The sequence below is a fragment of the Balaenoptera ricei genome, chromosome 2, assembly GCF_028023285.1.
Source record: "Balaenoptera ricei isolate mBalRic1 chromosome 2, mBalRic1.hap2, whole genome shotgun sequence".
Lineage (NCBI taxonomy): Eukaryota > Metazoa > Chordata > Mammalia > Artiodactyla > Balaenopteridae > Balaenoptera > Balaenoptera ricei.
In genome coordinates, this window is record NC_082640.1 from 100,275,845 (window position 1) to 100,293,343 (window position 17,499).

At 52.4% G+C, this 17,499-nt stretch overlaps 2 protein-coding genes across 2 annotated transcripts; one reads left to right on the forward strand and one right to left on the reverse strand.

The window, feature by feature from the left end:
* Window positions 1-9,005: 9,005 nt before the first annotated feature.
* Window positions 9,006-10,806, forward strand: DUOXA1 (dual oxidase maturation factor 1). Its single transcript, XM_059915199.1, is given in 4 exon segments — window positions 9,006-9,152; window positions 9,474-9,531; window positions 10,200-10,334; window positions 10,589-10,806. Coding segments are annotated over 4 exon segments (558 nt in total).
* A 3,008-nt stretch (window positions 10,807-13,814) lies between these two features.
* DUOXA2 (dual oxidase maturation factor 2) lies at window positions 13,815-17,147 on the reverse strand. Its single transcript, XM_059915558.1, has 6 exons — window positions 17,001-17,147; window positions 15,838-15,895; window positions 15,409-15,543; window positions 14,937-15,150; window positions 14,365-14,579; window positions 13,815-14,008 (listed from the first exon to the last, which is right to left on the reverse strand). Exons 1-6 carry the CDS (start codon window positions 17,145-17,147, stop codon window positions 13,815-13,817), a joined length of 963 nt encoding a protein of 320 aa, XP_059771541.1.
* Window positions 17,148-17,499: the final 352 nt, after the last annotated feature.

Consider the following 17,499-nt stretch of genomic DNA (forward strand, 5'->3'; position numbering starts at 1 on the left):
AGGATGCTGGGTTCCTCTGCTCCTAGCTGTACTTCTCCTCCAATCTGTACTCACCCATGGGCACCCATGGCCCAACCAGGAGTGTCCATGCCAGAGCCAAGCGGAAGCCCATGATGAAAATGTTAATAGGGCTCAGTTGTTAGAACACCCTAAAATGGAGACCCGAGAAAAAAGACAAAGGACGGAGAGAATGAGCTCCAGCAGTTCAGGAGAGTCAGGGCCTCTTGAGGCCCCTATGAATCAAGGCCCGGGGCTGGGCCAAGACCAGAGTGTGTTGCAAATTGCAGGAGACTGACTCTCTCCCAAGAATCTTTCATTCATTCAACAAACACTTGATAAGCACCCACTACATAGAGGGTACTGACCTAGGCACTTGAGATTAAGTGATAAACAAAGCAGACAGAAATCTCTGCCTTCCTGGACTTAACTTTCTCAGATTAATTGGAAACCTTGCTTTGACTCAGCTTCCTGCCGTGTGTGTGTGTGTGTGTGTGTGTGTGTGTGTGTGTGTGTGTGTGTGTGTGTGTGTTCCTTGGACAGAGTCTTGCTTGGGGGCCAGAACACTGGGTTGAGGCCAGGATACTGTGCGGTTGCCAGTCCACTAGTGTGATCTTAGGCAGGTCACTTATCTGCTCTGGACCTTGGTTTCCTCTTCTGGCTATGGGAGTACACATGCCTGAACTGTCTACCTCCTAGCCTGGTTGCCAGAATCAAATGTGAGAATGAGGTTGAATTCCAAGCAAGAAAAGTGACAGATGTTATGTAAATGTGATATAGAGAGGGTAGGCTGGAGCTTGGCTTCTCTGGGCAGACTCAGAAAGGATGCAGCCCCCAGTGCTCATGTGTTTGGGGCTGGCTTCCTGCTGTCTCTCCCAGGCCAACAAATCACCTAGGGATGACAGGGAAACAGAGGCAGCAGGGGACTCAGGCTGGGACTCCTGAGTGGCGCAAGGAGTGCCTAAGGCCAGTGAAGACCTCCTAAAGGCGATATGGAGAAGGGGGTGGGTTGGGGCTGGCGAACTATCTAGTAGAGGAAGGTAGGAGCTCAGGGAAAGCCTCATCTCTAGCCAAACCCTCAGGGCTCCTGGATAGGTTGTCTAGTCACAGAGGAGGGAACCCAGAGGATGATCTCCTCCCTGACTTGCCATCTCCCATTAAACAAATGAAAAAAATGTAGGCCCAGCATAATTCAAAAGCTCAGCATTCCACTCACACCACCCCAGTGAAGGGCTGTGGCTGGTTAAAGGCAAAAGGCTGGCCATGCTGAAGTGGCCACAGTGGTCCTTCCCTGATCCAGGATGTCTTGCCCCTTCCCCCCACCACTACGTCTTCAGGAGTCTGGGCCCCAGCCAGGTGTACCACTCAACCAGTAAAAGCATGCGGTGAGCTCTCAGGCCAGGCTGTGGAGAGAAACTGAAGGGGAAGGTGGACATGCTTCATAACCACTCCTTTTGGGTGGGTAGCCACAACCATTTACGCAGCATCGCTGGTTCCGTAACTTCCCAACAACCTTGAAAGGAAAGCACAGCCTCATGACAGGGCAGTGAAGCCCCCAGGATGTGCTAGAACCAGGAGAGAACACAGGTTGCCTGTTTCTTTCCCCACATGGTTGCTTTCCAGGCCCAAAGTCCTAGTGTGGTGACCCTGGGCTCGGGAAAAGATGAGTCAGCTCCACAGGTAGTCCAACTTGGTCCCAAGGGAGGGCTGAAGGGGAAAGCCCGGACTCTAAATGCCCAAAGTTCCCTTTCTGGCATGATGTGCTGGTACCAGGAGGAGCTCCAGAGAGAGCCCCTAGGCCCAGGCAAACTAGGCCACCCAACATTCCCAGTTCCCAGAGAATCCAGTCTCTCCAAACCGTCGTTGGGGGGGAGGATAGGACCTCACAGGCTCATTTTAGCCTCAGGTTAAGAACGGAGGCGCAGGGGGGGCCAAAGCTAGAATTCCCCTTCCCTCAAAAACGTGGCGGCGCTGGGGCACACGCCACCGCAGTCACCTTCCCCGGAGCGCCCGGGACCGCGGGCGGGAGATGCCCTCCTGGGTATGACCTGCGGCGGCGGCGTCTCTCGAGCGCGGACGGCGGATTGTCTCCCGCCGGGCTCACAGCTGGGCCCGCGACTTGCGCTCGGGTCCGGCTCCCTCTCCAGCTCTGCGCCGGGGCTGGCGGGGTTGTGGGGTGAAAAAGGGACCGCACGTCCCAGTTCTCAGGCAGGGCGGGGCGAGGCGGGGTGGAGCGGAAAAAAGCGGGCCCGCCGGGAACCGCCGAGGTGCTCCGAGGGGACCCGGGCGCGCAAGGTGAGACCGCACGGGCTCGCAGGGCTCAGATGGGGTAGATGTCCAGTCCGTGGCGAGGCTCGGCTAATGCGGCCGAGTGAACGGCGAAAAGGGCAAGTCCGCCTCTACCGGTCTGCTGGGGCTGGGGAGAGGGCAGAAGAGAGGGAGAGGGTGCGAGGGGACAGGGGAGGCGCCCCCCAAATCCTCTCCACGCGGGCGGATCTGGGCTCTAAGACCAAGAGGATGGGTCAATGCCTGCAGACCAGGCCACGCGTTTGAGCAAGGCATCCGTCCTAAGACCCTTTAAGAGTCCGTGGTAACACCCACCCCCCGGAGTTCCTCGTGAGATCTCGGGGGTCTCACCGCCCTCGAGCGCTTCCCGCGCCCCGCCGGACCCCGGATTGCATCGCTAGGTTTGTGCTAGAACTGCCCGGGGTTGTGGGCAAGGGGCGAGGAGAAGCAGGGGTCCGAGGGATGGCTGCGTAGGACACGGTTCTCGTGCACCCGTCCTTTTTCTGTCCCAGGCTGGGTGGGGGCGGGCGCAGCGCCTCAGAGCCTCGGGTGCGGTCTGAGTAGGTTGAGGCTACTTGGAGTGGGCGGCTGGGGGGAGGGCGGGAAAGCATCCCGGACCCGGTTTGTCTGGTCGTAGTCTAGTACTTAAGTGAATTAGAAGAGTGGGGGTTGGAAGAGAGCCCCTCCAGGAGAAAGGGCGTGCGCTTTGGGCGACAGAACGTCCAGACCTGGTTCCTTCTCTATCCCATCCCTGGGAGCGCTGCGTGTGAGGTTCCACCACGAGGAGGAGAGCTGCGCGTGCTGCGAGGCACGCGGTGTTTAGAAGAGGCGAAGGTAGGAAACAGCGGTCCGGGTTTGAGTGGCGGGATGCGTCTGCTGGGGTCTGTGCGGTCCGGGTGGGTTCTAGAGGGTACCTTGAAGTGTTGTCCCCGCCCCGGCCCCTAGAGGCGCACTTCCTGCATCCGCCCAGACCAAGTTCAGATCTAGTGGGAGTTCAAAAACAAAGTATGGTGAGAAACTAAGAACAGGCAAACAAACAAAACAACAAGAACAAAAAACTTAATAAGGTCCCAAGGTTTACCTCTGCTTAACTGGAGTCTAGATAGTTTGGCTGGCATGATTCAGCACCCCTAGGCTCCTCACCCACCTCAGCTTATTAGGGATTCCTGCCCCAACGCGCTTTTCGGATCTTGTTCTCTTTCTCCACTTAACTCCTACTTTGGTGCAAAAGCACACATACACATGCCCACACACCTTCTTGAAGAAAAGAGACTGGAACAGGAGTTCTGGACAGGGTCCCCTTAGCCATCCAGAGCTGTAAACTTTGAATGGGGTCCACCCTAACCAGAGAAATAAACCATCACATTCTAGTAGCTCTGTATCACCAATAAGAGCTCTTGGCAACTCCAGGCATGTCACCCACTCCCCCTTTGTAGAGAATTAGTAGTCTTTATGGGTTCCAGAAGAAGGGGAAGGCAGTCAGGGGAAGACTTCAGGAAGAAATCCCTGTGAAGTTACCAGAGGCCACAGAGCATTAAGAAAGTACATAAGAACTTTGAATGCCGAAGTCTGGAGCTTGTACTAGGCTATATTTCCTTAAAAGATTGTAGCTTTATTTCTTGACCATCCCTCATACACACACAGGAACCCCACTTCTCCTGTGGTAGGTAAGGAATGGGTAACTGTATCTGAAATGCAACTGAGCATGAGAAACGCTTTAGTATTTCAAGGGAGTTCAGAAAGGGAAAAAGTGTCCCTTACCTCTCCAGGCCAGGTGAGAAAGGAGAACCCCCAAAGTGTAGGGATTGGCCCACCCTGTGAGAAAGTACCTCAGTTTTGTCACAGGAGCCTCTGATGCAGCATTTTTGTGTCTAGATGTCTGTTACTGGGAACTCCTTCCTTCTTGTGTCTGTATTTCTGTTTATATGAACCTGCATGTGTATGTCTGACTGTATCCTGTGCTTATTTTTATTAGTATATATTTATATCAATATAACAATCATGGTAGTCAGCTAGGAGAGAAGTGGTGGAGTGAAGACTGACATGAGATTTCTCTCAGATTAGAAAAATTCTACTGTCAGACCCTCCTTGGCAAGCCAGGGAGGAAGATGTTCCCAAGGGAAACTACAAGCTTTGTAGGAAAAGCAGGATTATTGGGTGTGGGAACTTTTCATTTCAGTCCCACCTCTTCATGCAGGAGGCCTCTTAGCTTAATAATTAAAACCAAATTAGGATCAGGGTCAATAAAAATTAACTTTAAATTGGGCAATGTAGATTAAAGAAGACCTAATTCATTAAACTGAACAAGAAGGAATTAAGGTAAGTTTTATTCACCAACTGTCTTTTTGCTTTAGTCAATTTTAATGTTTTGGAGAATTGGAGATAAGTTAACATGTTCTTCTGTACTTAAGATACAGAAACCCTTTTGTTAGTGTTTCTTTGAATCATCATGTTAATAGAGATGAGCCATTCTTATAAAATATTTTATAACCTCTCTTTGAAATAAATGTAGGAATAATGCTAATACATGACCCTGATCAAAATACATTGCACCTTTATTATTTGCCTATGTTGCAAATATTTGTTTTTGAAATTCCAGCATATAACATTTACTCTTACTTGAATACTATGTATTCAGACTTGCTTTATCTTCCTATATTAACCAAGATATTCTACATTTTATAGCCTTTCCTAAATCATATAGCCTTCCATCAAAATTGTAACGGCTTCAGTCTAGGTGTCATAAATAAAAAATTCTTAGACCAATAAATATCTGCTTTAAAATAAGTATCACTGGGACTTCCTTGGTGGTCCAGTGGTTAAGACTCCACGCTCCCAATGCAGGGGGCCCGGGTTTGATGCCTGGTCAGGGAACTAGATCCCACATGCATGCCGCAACTAAGAGCCCGCATGCTGCAACTAAAAAGATCCCACATGCCGCAACTAAGACCCGGCGCAGCCAAATAAATAAATAAATAATGAAATAAAATAAATATTAAAAAGATAAGTGTCACTATCACATATTTTACAAAATAATTTAATCCTCAGATTCTTACTTATCTTCAGCTGGAGTTGAAATTTATGTTTCAGATTCAATTAAACATGAACATTCATGCTTTGGAGACTCCAACTGTTGGAAAAGGCTTTCCGAAAATTTTGTGAAAGCACTAAAAATTGACAGGGTTGGTCAAATCCCTTCCTGTCCAGCCCTTAGCCCTATGTTGGTGATAGTTAATGTTGAATGATTATGATAGAGGGCAGTGAGGGAGCATAGCTCCCTCTTGTGTGCAAAACAGAAGATGCCTCTCGCAGGGATAGGGACTCATTCATTCATATATTCATCCATTCCATCCACAGACTGATTGGTAAGTATATGCTGCATGCAGGGGATGCAAAGATGGAAAGAAAAAGTCGTCGCCCTTTAGAAGATTAGAAGCTAATGGGTTCTAAACGTTCAAACAGTTAGAGTGCAGTGTAATTACTGTGATTGTGAAGGTATGTTCAAAATGCAGTCAGAACATTAGAGGTGGGAACATCTACACTGGCCTGATGACGTCAGATGAAACTTCACAGAGGTGGTAACACAAGCTGAGACTTGATGGGTGAAGAGTTTGCCACGGGAGTAAGAGCATTCCAGACAGAGGAAATAGCATATACAAAGGCATGAAGACTTGAAAGAACGTGTCAGATTCAGGAAGAAGCCAGTAGTTTAGTATGGCTAGAGATTAGATTGCACAAAAGATGGAGATGGAAGTGCAGGTGGGACCAGATCACAAAGGACTTTGCATGTGATGGTGAGAAGATTAGATTTAACCCAGAGCAAAGAAGGGAAATGATTATATTTGCTTGTTAGAAGAATTGTTGTGGCACCGGGCCAGATAGGATGAGGCTGAATTAGGGCAGAGGCAGTAGGGAAGGAAATGCCTGGATGGTTTCAAGAAATATTTAGGAGGTAAGATGGTTCAGCTCTCTGGCTTACTTGATTGATGAGGTGGTGATGCCACCAAAAAGACAAATAAAACAGAAGAAAAAGCAGAGTGGAGACAGTGAATTCAGTTTGGGACCTGTTAAATCCAAGGCATCTGTGGAACAGCCAAGTGAAATGTCCAGAGGATAGCTGGCCCTTTTGTGTTTGGAGCCCAAGTAGGGGGTCTATGTGGAGACATAGATTTGGGAAGCATCAGCCATGGGAATGGATGAACTTGCCGAGGGAATCATGAAGAGTGCTGGAAGAAGAGAGCCAAGACAGAATCCTAGGGAGCATAAGTGTTTAAGAGGGGAGAAAGAACTAGCAAAGGAGCCACAGAAGGGTTGGCCAAAGGCAGGAGACCCAGGAGAACATGGTGTCATGGAGGCCCAGGGAGGAAGCCTGAAGAAAGAGGAATTACTACAGAGAGATCAAGAATGATGAAAAGTGAAAATTTCCCTTTAGATTTAGCGCTTGGTAACCTAAAGGAGAGAAGTTGGGGATGGGAAGAAGCCAGATTCACTGAAGAAATAAGGCAGTGGACATACATAGACGATTCTTCCCAAAAGCCTGACTGTGAAAGGGAGAGAGTGGCGTAAGATAGTAGCTGGAGGGGACCCAAAAGGTCAAGAGAAAGAGTTCCTTTTCTTTGTGTTCTTAAGATGGGAGAAATGTAAGCATATCCTTGAGAGAAAGAGCCAGCAGAGAAAGAGAAGCTGAAAAGTCACCAAGAGAAAGGGGGAGAACTGATGAGAAAGGTGGTGGTGAAGGCAGGCAGGATTGGAGTCAGAGCCCAAGAGGAAAGGAGATACACATTCCTCTGGAATGGGAGAGTTGAAGAGTTAAGGAAAAAAAGCAAAACTTCATGTGACAGCGTTTATTTCACTTACCCAAAAGACAGAATTAAACGTTTAAACTGTCTCTTTGTCTCTGCCTGATACCATGCTACCCCCCAGAGACAGCACCAGGAGGTGGCCAGCCTAGAAAGAGAGAGGGAGGTTGGGAGCTACAATGTGTCATAGAGAATCACAGAATTTAGAACTAGAATGGGTCCTGGAGATCATCATATCCAACTGCAGATGAGGAAGCCAAGAAACAGGGAGGTTGTCATTTGCCTGTCCAGTTATAAAATCAGTCAGTGAATGGGACTTTCCTGTCGGTCCAATGGCTAAGACCCCACGATTCCAATGCAGGGGGTGCAGGTTCAATCCCTGGTGTGGGAACTAAGATCCCACACGCCGTGCAGTGTGGCCAAAAAAATTAAAAAAGAAAAGAAAAAAAAATCAGTCAGTGAAGAACTGGAACTAGACCCAGAACTGATTCCTGCCCAGGGTTCCCACCAAGAAGGACTGGTGAAAGAGATAAATGGAGTAATGAAATGTCCCTTCCTTCCCAATCTGGTAGCTTCCATTTATTAATATTATTCTGTTCCAGGTACTATTCTTAACACTTTACAGACACAATCTTGTTTCATGTTCACAATGACCCTATGAAGTAAACATTATCATCATCATCCCTATTTTTAAAATACACCCAAGTCTCTGTTGAGGTCAAGTAACTTGAAGAGGCAAAGGCAGAATTCAAACACAAAGCTGCTAAACTTCTAAGCTTATTCATTCACTGTATCACTTAATAAGACACTACCTGGTCAGACTGTAACTTACGGAGCCTCCTGGGTACCAAGGCCCCAGTACAGATTATACACAGGGAAATGAGCAGAGCTGGGTTCGTTGATTGTAAGATGCATTTTTTTTTTTCACATTTTGACATCTCTGAAATTGAGGTGTGTTTTACCAGCAATGGCTGTCATTGTTTAATTGGCAGTGTTTTTTCCTCTTTCTTTCTTTGTGGTACTTAAAATAATAGCATGTCTTGCAATCATTCTGTGTGGATTTAACAAAACACAGTAAATTCAGGTGCCATTTCCCCAATATCCTGTCTGCAAAGAGACAAATTAGAGCCAAAATAGCTCTGAGATCAGGGAACAGACAGAAAAGAGCTAAGCCAGGGTTTGACCTGAAACGAAGCCTAGGAATTTAAATCAAGGAGGAAGGCTGCTGTTGATGATGTGTGGGGTAGAAGGACATCTGGCCCCAGCACTGTGCCCTAGTGGAGGGCAGGCTCCTTCAGTGCTTGCTGAGGTGAGCTCAGTTCAGCTCGATCGCTCTCGAGTTGCCAGAACAGGAGCCAGGGTGCCCGAGAAAGCTTGTCAGACCAGCCTGGGCAGTGCCAGGTCTGGGAATCAGCCCTCTGATGATGTAGTTGGATTATATACTTAGCAGAGCTATCTTACCTTTGTTCTTTGGGGAGTGAGGAGGAAAGCCAACCTTTTTTGTAATCTGTACCATCTTTCAGCCTTATGCCTTCCCTTGACAGAAAATATAGCTCTTTCTATGTTCTGTGATCTGTCTGCTTGTGCTGGAGGCCTGAGGGAGATAAAAGAGAATTACATTTCTTAAGACAGTCCCAGAGGAAGCAGAGAAGCCTCGAGGGTAGTGGTGGCACTGGTTTAGGGGACCTGGGGGTCAGCAAGGGAGCACGGGGTGACAGAGACTGATTGCCAAGACCCTTATTCTCTCACAGCTAAAACATGGGGAGATGGATGGCTGAGGGGTAGCGGAAATGACAGTAACAGTGGCGTCTGGTGAGCACCAGAGAAGAGGGGTCTGGTTTATTCTCTGCTGGGTCTCCGGGCACTCAGTAAACACCTACTGTTGTTGTAGAGCATCTGCCTCCCCTGAACAACCCCACCAAAATGGCTGCTTTTGGACACACATTCCCCTCCTACGCTGGCCCCAAGTCGAACTTCCCAGTGGTCACCACCTTGGCCGTCATCATCGCCATCTTTCTGACTTCACTGGTCACCTTCATCATCATCCTGCCAGGCATTCGGGGCAAAATGGTGAGAAACAAAACCAGCCCTGGAGACCCCAGCCCCAGAGAGACCTCGGCCTCGAGGTGAGGGGGGGCCAGACTTTCTGATTACAATCAGAGTCAGGAAAGAGATTCTAGTCCCGAGAAAGCGTCACCCACGCTCCCAGCAGAGAGCTCGCCACTCATTGATTCAACAGATAATTACTGAGTATCTATTATGGGCCAGGCACTTTGATCTCAGGTGACCAAGTGACCTCAGTTTTAGAACACCCTTCCCAAGTCTGGAAAGAGAAAGGGTGGATTTGGAAGGAGGGTGCTCCATCCTAAACCCACCCACCCTGTGATGCAGAGGCTGTTCTGGATCCTGTGAGTGGTGACCAGCTTATTCATTGGAGCTGTGATCCTGGGTGAGTGTGGAGTGCAGCTGACTTGGGCAGCTGCCTGCATCCCATCTCTTCTATCCTGGCTCCCTCACAGAGGCTCTGCTTCAGGGTGGGCTTCTAGACTTCCCTGCCCACACACCTGCCTCACCCTGGCCTTATCCCCTCACATCTACCTTTGCCCTGACAGGTGCAAGCCTCCTGGATGCATCTCTCCAACCTTCCTAACATTTTTCTTCAGAGGAAAGCAGGTCAAAATGAATGCCTGTGGGGACGGGGTCTACGGAGGCTGGAGGGAGAGAATGGTGGAGGGCTGCTTGCTTTGCTTTGGGGATTAGGCGATAGGAAACATAGAAAGTCTCTATGTTGAAGCTCTCTGTGTTTGCCCAGCATGGTTTATTATGTTAACGTTTCCTGCCCCAGCTGCTTGAGTAGCTCTCCCTATATGGGGGGAGGAAGGGAGGGCAGGGGTAAGAGGATTATGACCAGGGGAGATATTAGATTCTGACCCATTTATTCATTTATTCATCCCATACATATTGTTGGCAAACTTACTATGAGCCAGGCCCTAGGCGGGTTAATGGATACACAACTATGAGCAAAACTGACATGGTCCCCTTGCAGCTCTCCCTCTGACTAACCCGGCAATGCCCAGACCTCCCTGAGTTCCTGAATGTCAAACTCCCCAACCCCAGCTGTGAATTTCAGCTCTGGGTGGTCTGTGGGCCAGGTCAGCACCAACACATCAAACAAGGCCTTCAGTTCCGAATGGATCAGCACCGCTGTTGGGCTGCAGGTTGGGCTGGGAGGAGTCAACATCACGCTCACAGGTGAGGGAGGTCTCTTGCCTGGGAGGAAGGGAAAGGCTCTGCTCTGTGGCTTTGGGATCCATGTTTGGTGTGGTCTAAAGAGCTCTAGGATCCGGGCCGGGGGAGGTAGGAAGGGAAGTTCTCAGACCTCGGAAGCTGCCTTCCCTCACTTGAGACTAGAGCCTGGCCCTCTTCCTGTGTGATAAGCCTCTGCCCAGGTAAATACCTACTCTGGCCCTCGGGTCCCTGCTGAGCACAGCTGATCCATTCCCCAGGGGCCCCAGTGCAGCAGCTGAACGAGACCGGCGATTACAACAAGGAGTTCACCTGGCGCCTGGGGGAGAACCACGCCGAGGAGTATGCAAAGGCACTGGAGAAGGGGCTGCCAGACCCCGTGCTCTACCTGGCCGAGAAGTTCACCCTACACGGCCCACGTGGCCTGCATGGCCAGTACCGCCTGGCGGGACACTACACCTCGGGCACACTGTGGTGAGGGTGGGACGGAGGCCCTGCTGGCCTAGACCCAGGAGTGGGGTTTCTACCCATCTCTCCCCCACTCATGTGGAGACCCCTAGTGGGACAGTCTGGCACCAGTCACCACGGTGCTTGGTTGGGAAGCCCACAGGCAGGAATCCCACAGGCAGGAATCCCTACCTCACCTCTTTGGGGTGTTCTTGGGTCCCTGAGCCTCCACCTGGGCCCTCCAGGTAGAAGTTCACCCCAAACAAAGTAGAGGTGCCTGGGCCAGCCTTCCCCAGGTCGTGGCTCTCCAGGGTGGCATTCCTCTGCTGGCTGCTGGCCGATGTGATGCTCTCCATGCCTGTGCTGGTCTACGGTGGCCACATGCTGCTGGCCACGGGTGTCTTCCAGCTGTTGGGACTGCTCTTCTTCTCCACAGCCATGTCACTCACCCCGCCCTGCCCCCTACGCCTCGGCACTGCCACACTGCCCACTCACCGTGGGCCTGCCTTCTGGATCACATTGACCACAGGTGAGGCCCAATCCTGAAGGCAGGCATGGGAGGACTCAGGGCTGGGGCCCATCAGGTCCGTGGGGTTGAGCGTCTGCCTCCAGGGACCGGGAGGTACCTCTGGGGACCTTTCCCCTCTTTACAGCCCCTCCCTCTTAGATCCCTCATCACCCGGTTTCCCCTTCTCAGACCCACAGCCCCTCCCTCCTCATATATCCCTACTCCCCTGTGTCTTATCTCTGTCTCTGTCATGTCCCTCATCCCTTCTCTCTCTTCACCCAGCTCTTCCCCAGATCTTACGATCTCATGTCCCCCCTTCCCCCAAACACTCTTCTCTGTGTCCCCCATTCCTAGAACACTTCTCTGTGCCTACTTCACATAGCCTTAAATTGCCCTGCAGTTTTATTGTCCTCTCCTGTCCCACTGTGTCCTGCCCTCCCCCCAGGGTTTCTCTGTTTTCAGAGTTCTCTCTCTCTCTCTCTCCTGGGATGCAATTGAAGGAGCACTGGGTTTAGAGTCCAGAAACTCAGAGCAACAGAGCCACATCAGCCATATGACCCTATGCCAGTCACTTCCCGGAGCCTAAGTTGCCCTGAAGCAGGGACGCTAGGCTTCCCTTAAGAGGTGCCCTAATGCTCTTAGCAGAAGATGTCCTTGGGAAGGTGTTACTATCACTAAGGCGGGATACTTGTTGCCTCATCCCCAGGACTGCTCTGTGTGCTGCTGGGCCTGGCCATGGTCGTGGCCCACAGGCTGCAGGCTTTCTTCAGCCAGACTGTGGGAGAGGACCCTGTCCTGGAGTGGGATCCTGAGGAAGGGGGACTCCTGAGCCCTCGCTACGGGTCCACAGCTGGGAGTCCCGAGCCCCAGGACGTTCCTCGGTCAGAGGCTTCCTCTGAGGTGCCCTGTGAGGAGTCTGACTGTGCCCTGGAAAGTTCATCTCCCTGGTGGCCACCCGGACTTCCAATCTGGCTCCAGACTTCACTGGGAACCCCCCCAAAACCCCACCAGAACTGCCTGCAGGATGGGTTGTATCAGGTTCCCAGCCCCAATGTGTAGGTGGAGTAGGAAAAGAGGCTCTACCTATTGATGCTAAAACATGAAACAAAACAAAAAGCCCTAAGGCAGATGTTGGGGCTGCCATAAACCCTGCTGTCATGCTAAGTGCAAATTCTAGAATACTGAACATCCGAAGTATTGAGGACATAGCTCCAAGGTGAAGCTTTTCCATCAGTGGAATAAGCCAAATAAGTGAGGTTTGGTGGAGAAAAGTAATAAGAGCATGATTCTTTGGGGTCCCTTGGAGTTAGACAGCCAAGGCTGTTTATGGCCAGAGTGGTCAAACCCAACAAAATGAGTGAAGGAATGAGCATGAAACTCTGGCAGCCTCCTGGGCCTAGTGGTGATTCCACAGAAAAACCTTCTTTGGGGAATTCATATCAGCTACACGAGAAGTGTTCTTTCCTGTTGCCCTTCCCTCTTGCTCACCATGCCACTGATGAGACCAAGCAGGGGCTGCCCCTCCTTCTGCCCAGCAACCCTGCCCTCCCTTGGGGCTTTGCCTCTTCGAGGTGCCATTTACTGAAACCCAGCTCCAACCACATGATGACACACGTGTACGGGGGGCTTACAGTGCGATTCTCCCATGTTCCCTCTCATCCCTCTGCATCTCTTGTTTTCCTTTTTCCTGGCTCCCTTTTGTTCTCTCTTCACTTCCCCAGCTTGTGTGATCTCTTGGTACAGTGAACGTACTGCGAGGGAGGAGAGACCAAACTTCTTGTTCTAGATCTAATATTAACCGATTGTGCCCCATTCTCTCTGAGCTTCAGTTCTCAAATTTGCCGAATAAGACTGTAGGACTTGCCAAGGACCTAAAACAAACAAAAAAAATCCCGGGATTTCCAGCTTTATGCCTTGCTGACATTTGCCTCGGCCCTCAGATACCACCCCTTTAATGAATAAAGTGAAGCTAGTGAATAAACTCCAAAATGCCATTTCTTCCTAGCTCCCTCAGCTGGGCCAGCAGAGGGGGATCCCACAGGGCCAGCGGGGGTGGAGGTGCGGGGGAATGACCTGCCTGGTCACTGGGGCAGCTCAGGAAGATGCAGGCTCCGATTGGTTCCTCTCTGGGCTCACTACAGGGCACCCTCTCCCAGACCCTTTCCCGGGTTTCTCTGCACTCTTCAGACGCAGAGAATCCGGTGATTGTGGCAAAGCTGAGAAAGAGTGTACTAGGCTGCCTCCAACCCAGGGAAGTCTCCCCAGAGCTCGTATCCCGAAAAGCCTTGAAAAGCCATGGAAAATAATGGGAGAAAGTTTAAAAAAAAAAAAAAAAAAAAGCAGAAGAAAGTTTATTTACAGCTCACCCTGGGAGACTCTTTCCCGGGTGCAGGCGGCACATCTGAGGCCACCGGCCTTTTCCCCCCGCGCCCCCAGCGCAGTGCCCTCCCGGAGCTCCCCAGGCCCGGTGGGCACTGCTCCCCGGCCTGCGGGGGACCAAGGCAGAGTAGGAGTCCGAGGTTGAGTCCCTTTCACAGGTTAGTACTGATGGTTAAGTCTGAGGCCCAGAACTGCTTATGCAGTGGGTTGTTGAGGATGAGAGGAGAGCTCCCTTTCGCCTGACTTTCGAGGCCCTTGACGCTTCCATCCAAGAAGGTGCGAAGAGCGCTGGGCCGAGCGTAGTGGAGACTCAGCACCGCCACTCCGAGGAGGAGGCACAGGATGCCTGCGTTAGCGCAGTCGCGGGTAAAGGGGGCGGTCAGGGCTCCAGAACCCGGCCGCCCGTCTCCATCTACTGGAGGTATTTGCTTTTCCTCCCCAGACACACGCACCACGGAAAGACCTCTAATATGGCATACATAATACACGGGTTCGCACGCCACTGGGGCAAGATACCGAACCCTTCCGAACTCCCTTCCCCTCCTCTGTAAAATAGGCACAACAGTGCCTGCCTGTACGAACTATTGAGAGGGGCAAATTAGATAATATATGTGAACTCATTATGCAGACCGGAAAGCGCACGCTGGTATAAATCTCGTCTCCCTCCCCAGACACCCGGGGGCCGGTTCCCTCGGTCCTCACCCGTGGCCAGCGTGATCCAAAAGGCGGCACCGTAGTGAGTGGTGAGCTCGGACGAGCCAAGGCGGAGCTGGCAGAGAGACACGCTGGAGATGGAGGCGAAGGCGAAGACGGAGAAGAGTGCGAAGGCGCCGGTGATCAGCAGAGCCAGGCCTCCGTAGTGCGGGACCGGCATGGAGAGCAGCACGTTGGAGAGGAGCCAGAAGCAGAACGCCACCCTGCGGGGAGGGGACCAGCGGAGCTGTGAGCCGGATTTTCCCAGCCCGCCCGGGTTCCCAAGGGCTCGCCTCCCCTACATCCCGGCCCCAGAACAAAAGCCCGGGGCTGGGATGGTGGAGGCGCAGGGAAACACTGGAGGGGAGTAGCCGGCGCCCAGCCATTGCTGGGTCTCTTCGGATTCCAGCGGTCTGTACGGACCTCGTGACCATCTGCCCGCGAGGCGGCAACTCTCACCCCAAGCGCGTCGGGCTGTAAATGTAGCTCACATCCTCCGGCTCACATGCCCCCACCACGACCCCCACCACACACACGCACGCGCGCGCGCGAGTACGCAAAGTGTCTTCTTCCGCGCTCACCACAGCGTGGCCGAGGCGTAGTGTCCCGCCAAGCGGTATTGGCGGTAAACCCCGCAGGGGCTGCTCGGAGTGAACTTCTCCGCCAGATAGAGAACTGGATCCGGCAGCCCCTTCTGCAGTGCCTCCGTGTACGCCCCAGCATAGTTTTCGCCAAACCGCCAAATGAACTGCTCGTTGTAGTCGATGGTCTCGTTCAACTGCTGCACCGGGTTCCCTGCGGAGGGCGGCGGCGTCACCCGGCTGCGGACAGCGAGGACCGGGCAACTAAGCGGATTCGGATAGGAAGGTGAGAATCTTGAGAGAAATAGGTTTGGCTGCGGTTGGGGAAAACACAAATCAATGAGAGCCAAAAGCTATTCATATGAGCTTGTGGGAGCTGTCCTCACAGGTCGTCCAGCTGCCCCTGCCTGCCGCACACCCCCAACCATGGTGCCTGCCAACCTCAGGAGTTCACTTCGCCACAGCTCCTCACCTGTGAGTGAAACATTAACGCCCTCCAGGCCCACGTGCAGACCGACGTGGGCTCGGACGCGTGCCGCACTGAAGGCCTTGTAGGATGTATTGGTGCTAACTCTGCCCACTGACCATTCTGCGCTGAAGTGTACCGCTGTGGGGAGAGGCAAACCGTGGGGGAGGGGAAAGGTTAGGGAGAAGATTGGGGAGATGGGATTGGGAGCGTGGTGATGGGAGTTGGGACACTGCACAGAGATGGGGGGGTCTAGGAGTCCAAAGGGATATACACGGTAAGGGTGGAAGAGTGGGCACTAGAAAGAGCCTACTAGAAAGAGAATGGGAAGAGGGAGCGGGAACCCATTCCCAGTTCTCCATTTTCCCAGGTGCCCTCTGGCCACCTCCTTCCTCACCCCAGGTCCCCTCCCCCTCCACTGCATCACACACTCACCCACAATTTCTGCTCCTATGAACAGGCTGAGGAGAACTCTCACCAACCAGAACCAGCGCTGCAGGAACAGGAACCTGGTCAGGACTGGGTACTGCCCAACCAGAGTCCCCAAGCTCTCCCTTGACCCCATGCCACCCGGGCCTTTAGTGCTTCTGCAACTTCTCTCTCTTGCCCACTTTCCCCCGTTACATTCCTGACCTTTAAAGGCTGAAGTCAAGTCATGCAAGTCCCTCTGAGCCACTGGCATTTCTAATGTTTTCTGGCTGCATGCTTCTGCCTCCCAGCCCCATTTCCCAGTCCACCTTGCAACTGGGCTGTCTCCACCTGGTGCTCTCCCACCACGTTCATCCCCTTTCCTCTCCAGCTATCTGACTCCTAGTCCTGGTCCCCCCTCCTGCTTGGGTCACTGCCATGATGAGGCTCAGTGAGTCCAGAAGTGCTAGGCAGGCAGCGGTCACCTCCCTCAGGAGAGGGAGGCCTCAAGGTCTGGTCACCAAGTAGAGGAGGTGCGAACACAACCTCTCAGATATTACTAGGTGTGCCAGTTTCCCAGAAAACCAACACAAGACTCAGGGAGGCTAGGTCCTCCTAGACTTGAAAAACAGACAACTTAGGTTCTGGGAGAGGAGGGAATCTAAGAAAAAGTGCCCAGTCTGCTACAACTTCGAAGAAATTTCTGTGGAGAAATCTCTGTCGTTAGGATGGGGGCTCCCACACACATGACTCAACCCAGTGCACAGCTGAAACACAGCAGTATGAGTTGCTGGTTTCTGTCCTCTTGGCCAGAAGGTCATCACCTGAGGTCGGGATGGGAGTAGGATGGGAGTGGAGGTGCAGCCTGAGGAGAGGCAGGAGACCCCTGCAGCACGTGAAGACTAGAACTGGCCCCAGGATTACTGGACTGGGCTCCCACTCTCTGCAGCAGCCTCCTGAATGTTCCAGCTGGGGTCAGCCTCTGGATGTCTTGTATGGGACCTCTCCCTAACCTTGGGAAGGGGTGCTTGCTGGGCCAGACTTCTGGCTATGCTCCACCTGTCTGGTTCAGTGCTTCAGTTTGACTATTCATGGAAGATATTGCCGCCGTCTTAACTGTCCTGTCCTCCAGAGACATGCTGTCCATGACGCCCTCCACCCCCAGACCCAAGCTTCTAGTACCCCCTTACCGAGTGGCCACGAATCCCGGGTAAGATGAGTAGGAAGCTGGCAGCCAAGGCCAAGAACACCAGAATGACAATGAGTAGCGGGACGCTGACGCCGGCGGCATGCCGGGGCTGAGGGTAGAAGGGCAGCACACCGTTCCACAGAGTCATGCTGCAACCCGGCCGAGCTGGGTCTGTTCCAGCGGGGAGAGCGGTCACTGGCGTCCGAGCCCGGATCCCACTTCCCTTTACCCCGTTCCCTGCGTGCGAGGACTGGACCCAATGGACAAGTCAAGTCTGAGCGCCTCGGCTCGCCCCTGAGGAAGCGCAGCAGCTAGCTGCCCTCAGGCTCTCTGGGTTGGCCGGGACGGAGTTAGGTAGGTGGGAGAGCGGGCTCCGCGTGTTCACTCTGCGTTTGGAAGTCGCACAGGACCTGAAATCCTTTTTATAGCAGCCTGGGCAGCGTGACGAGCCGTGTCGGGGCTTTGCAGCCAGGTCCCAGAGGGAAGAGATCATGCAAACG

What these genes read in the sequence shown, in the direction of transcription:
- DUOXA2 (XM_059915558.1), bottom strand. Translation starts at nt 17,147, where the DNA reads ATGACTCTGTGGAACGGTGTGCTGCCCTTCTACCCTCAGCCCCGGCAT. An exon ending in TACGCCTCGGCCACGCTGTG is followed by an intron (nt 14,580 to 14,936) that starts GTGAGCGCGGAA and finishes CCCTCCCCGCAG; the next exon opens with GGTGGCGTTCTGCTTCTGGC. An exon ending in TTGGATCACGCTGGCCACGG is followed by an intron (nt 14,009 to 14,364) that starts GTGAGGACCGAG and finishes GCGCTAACGCAG; the next exon opens with GCATCCTGTGCCTCCTCCTC.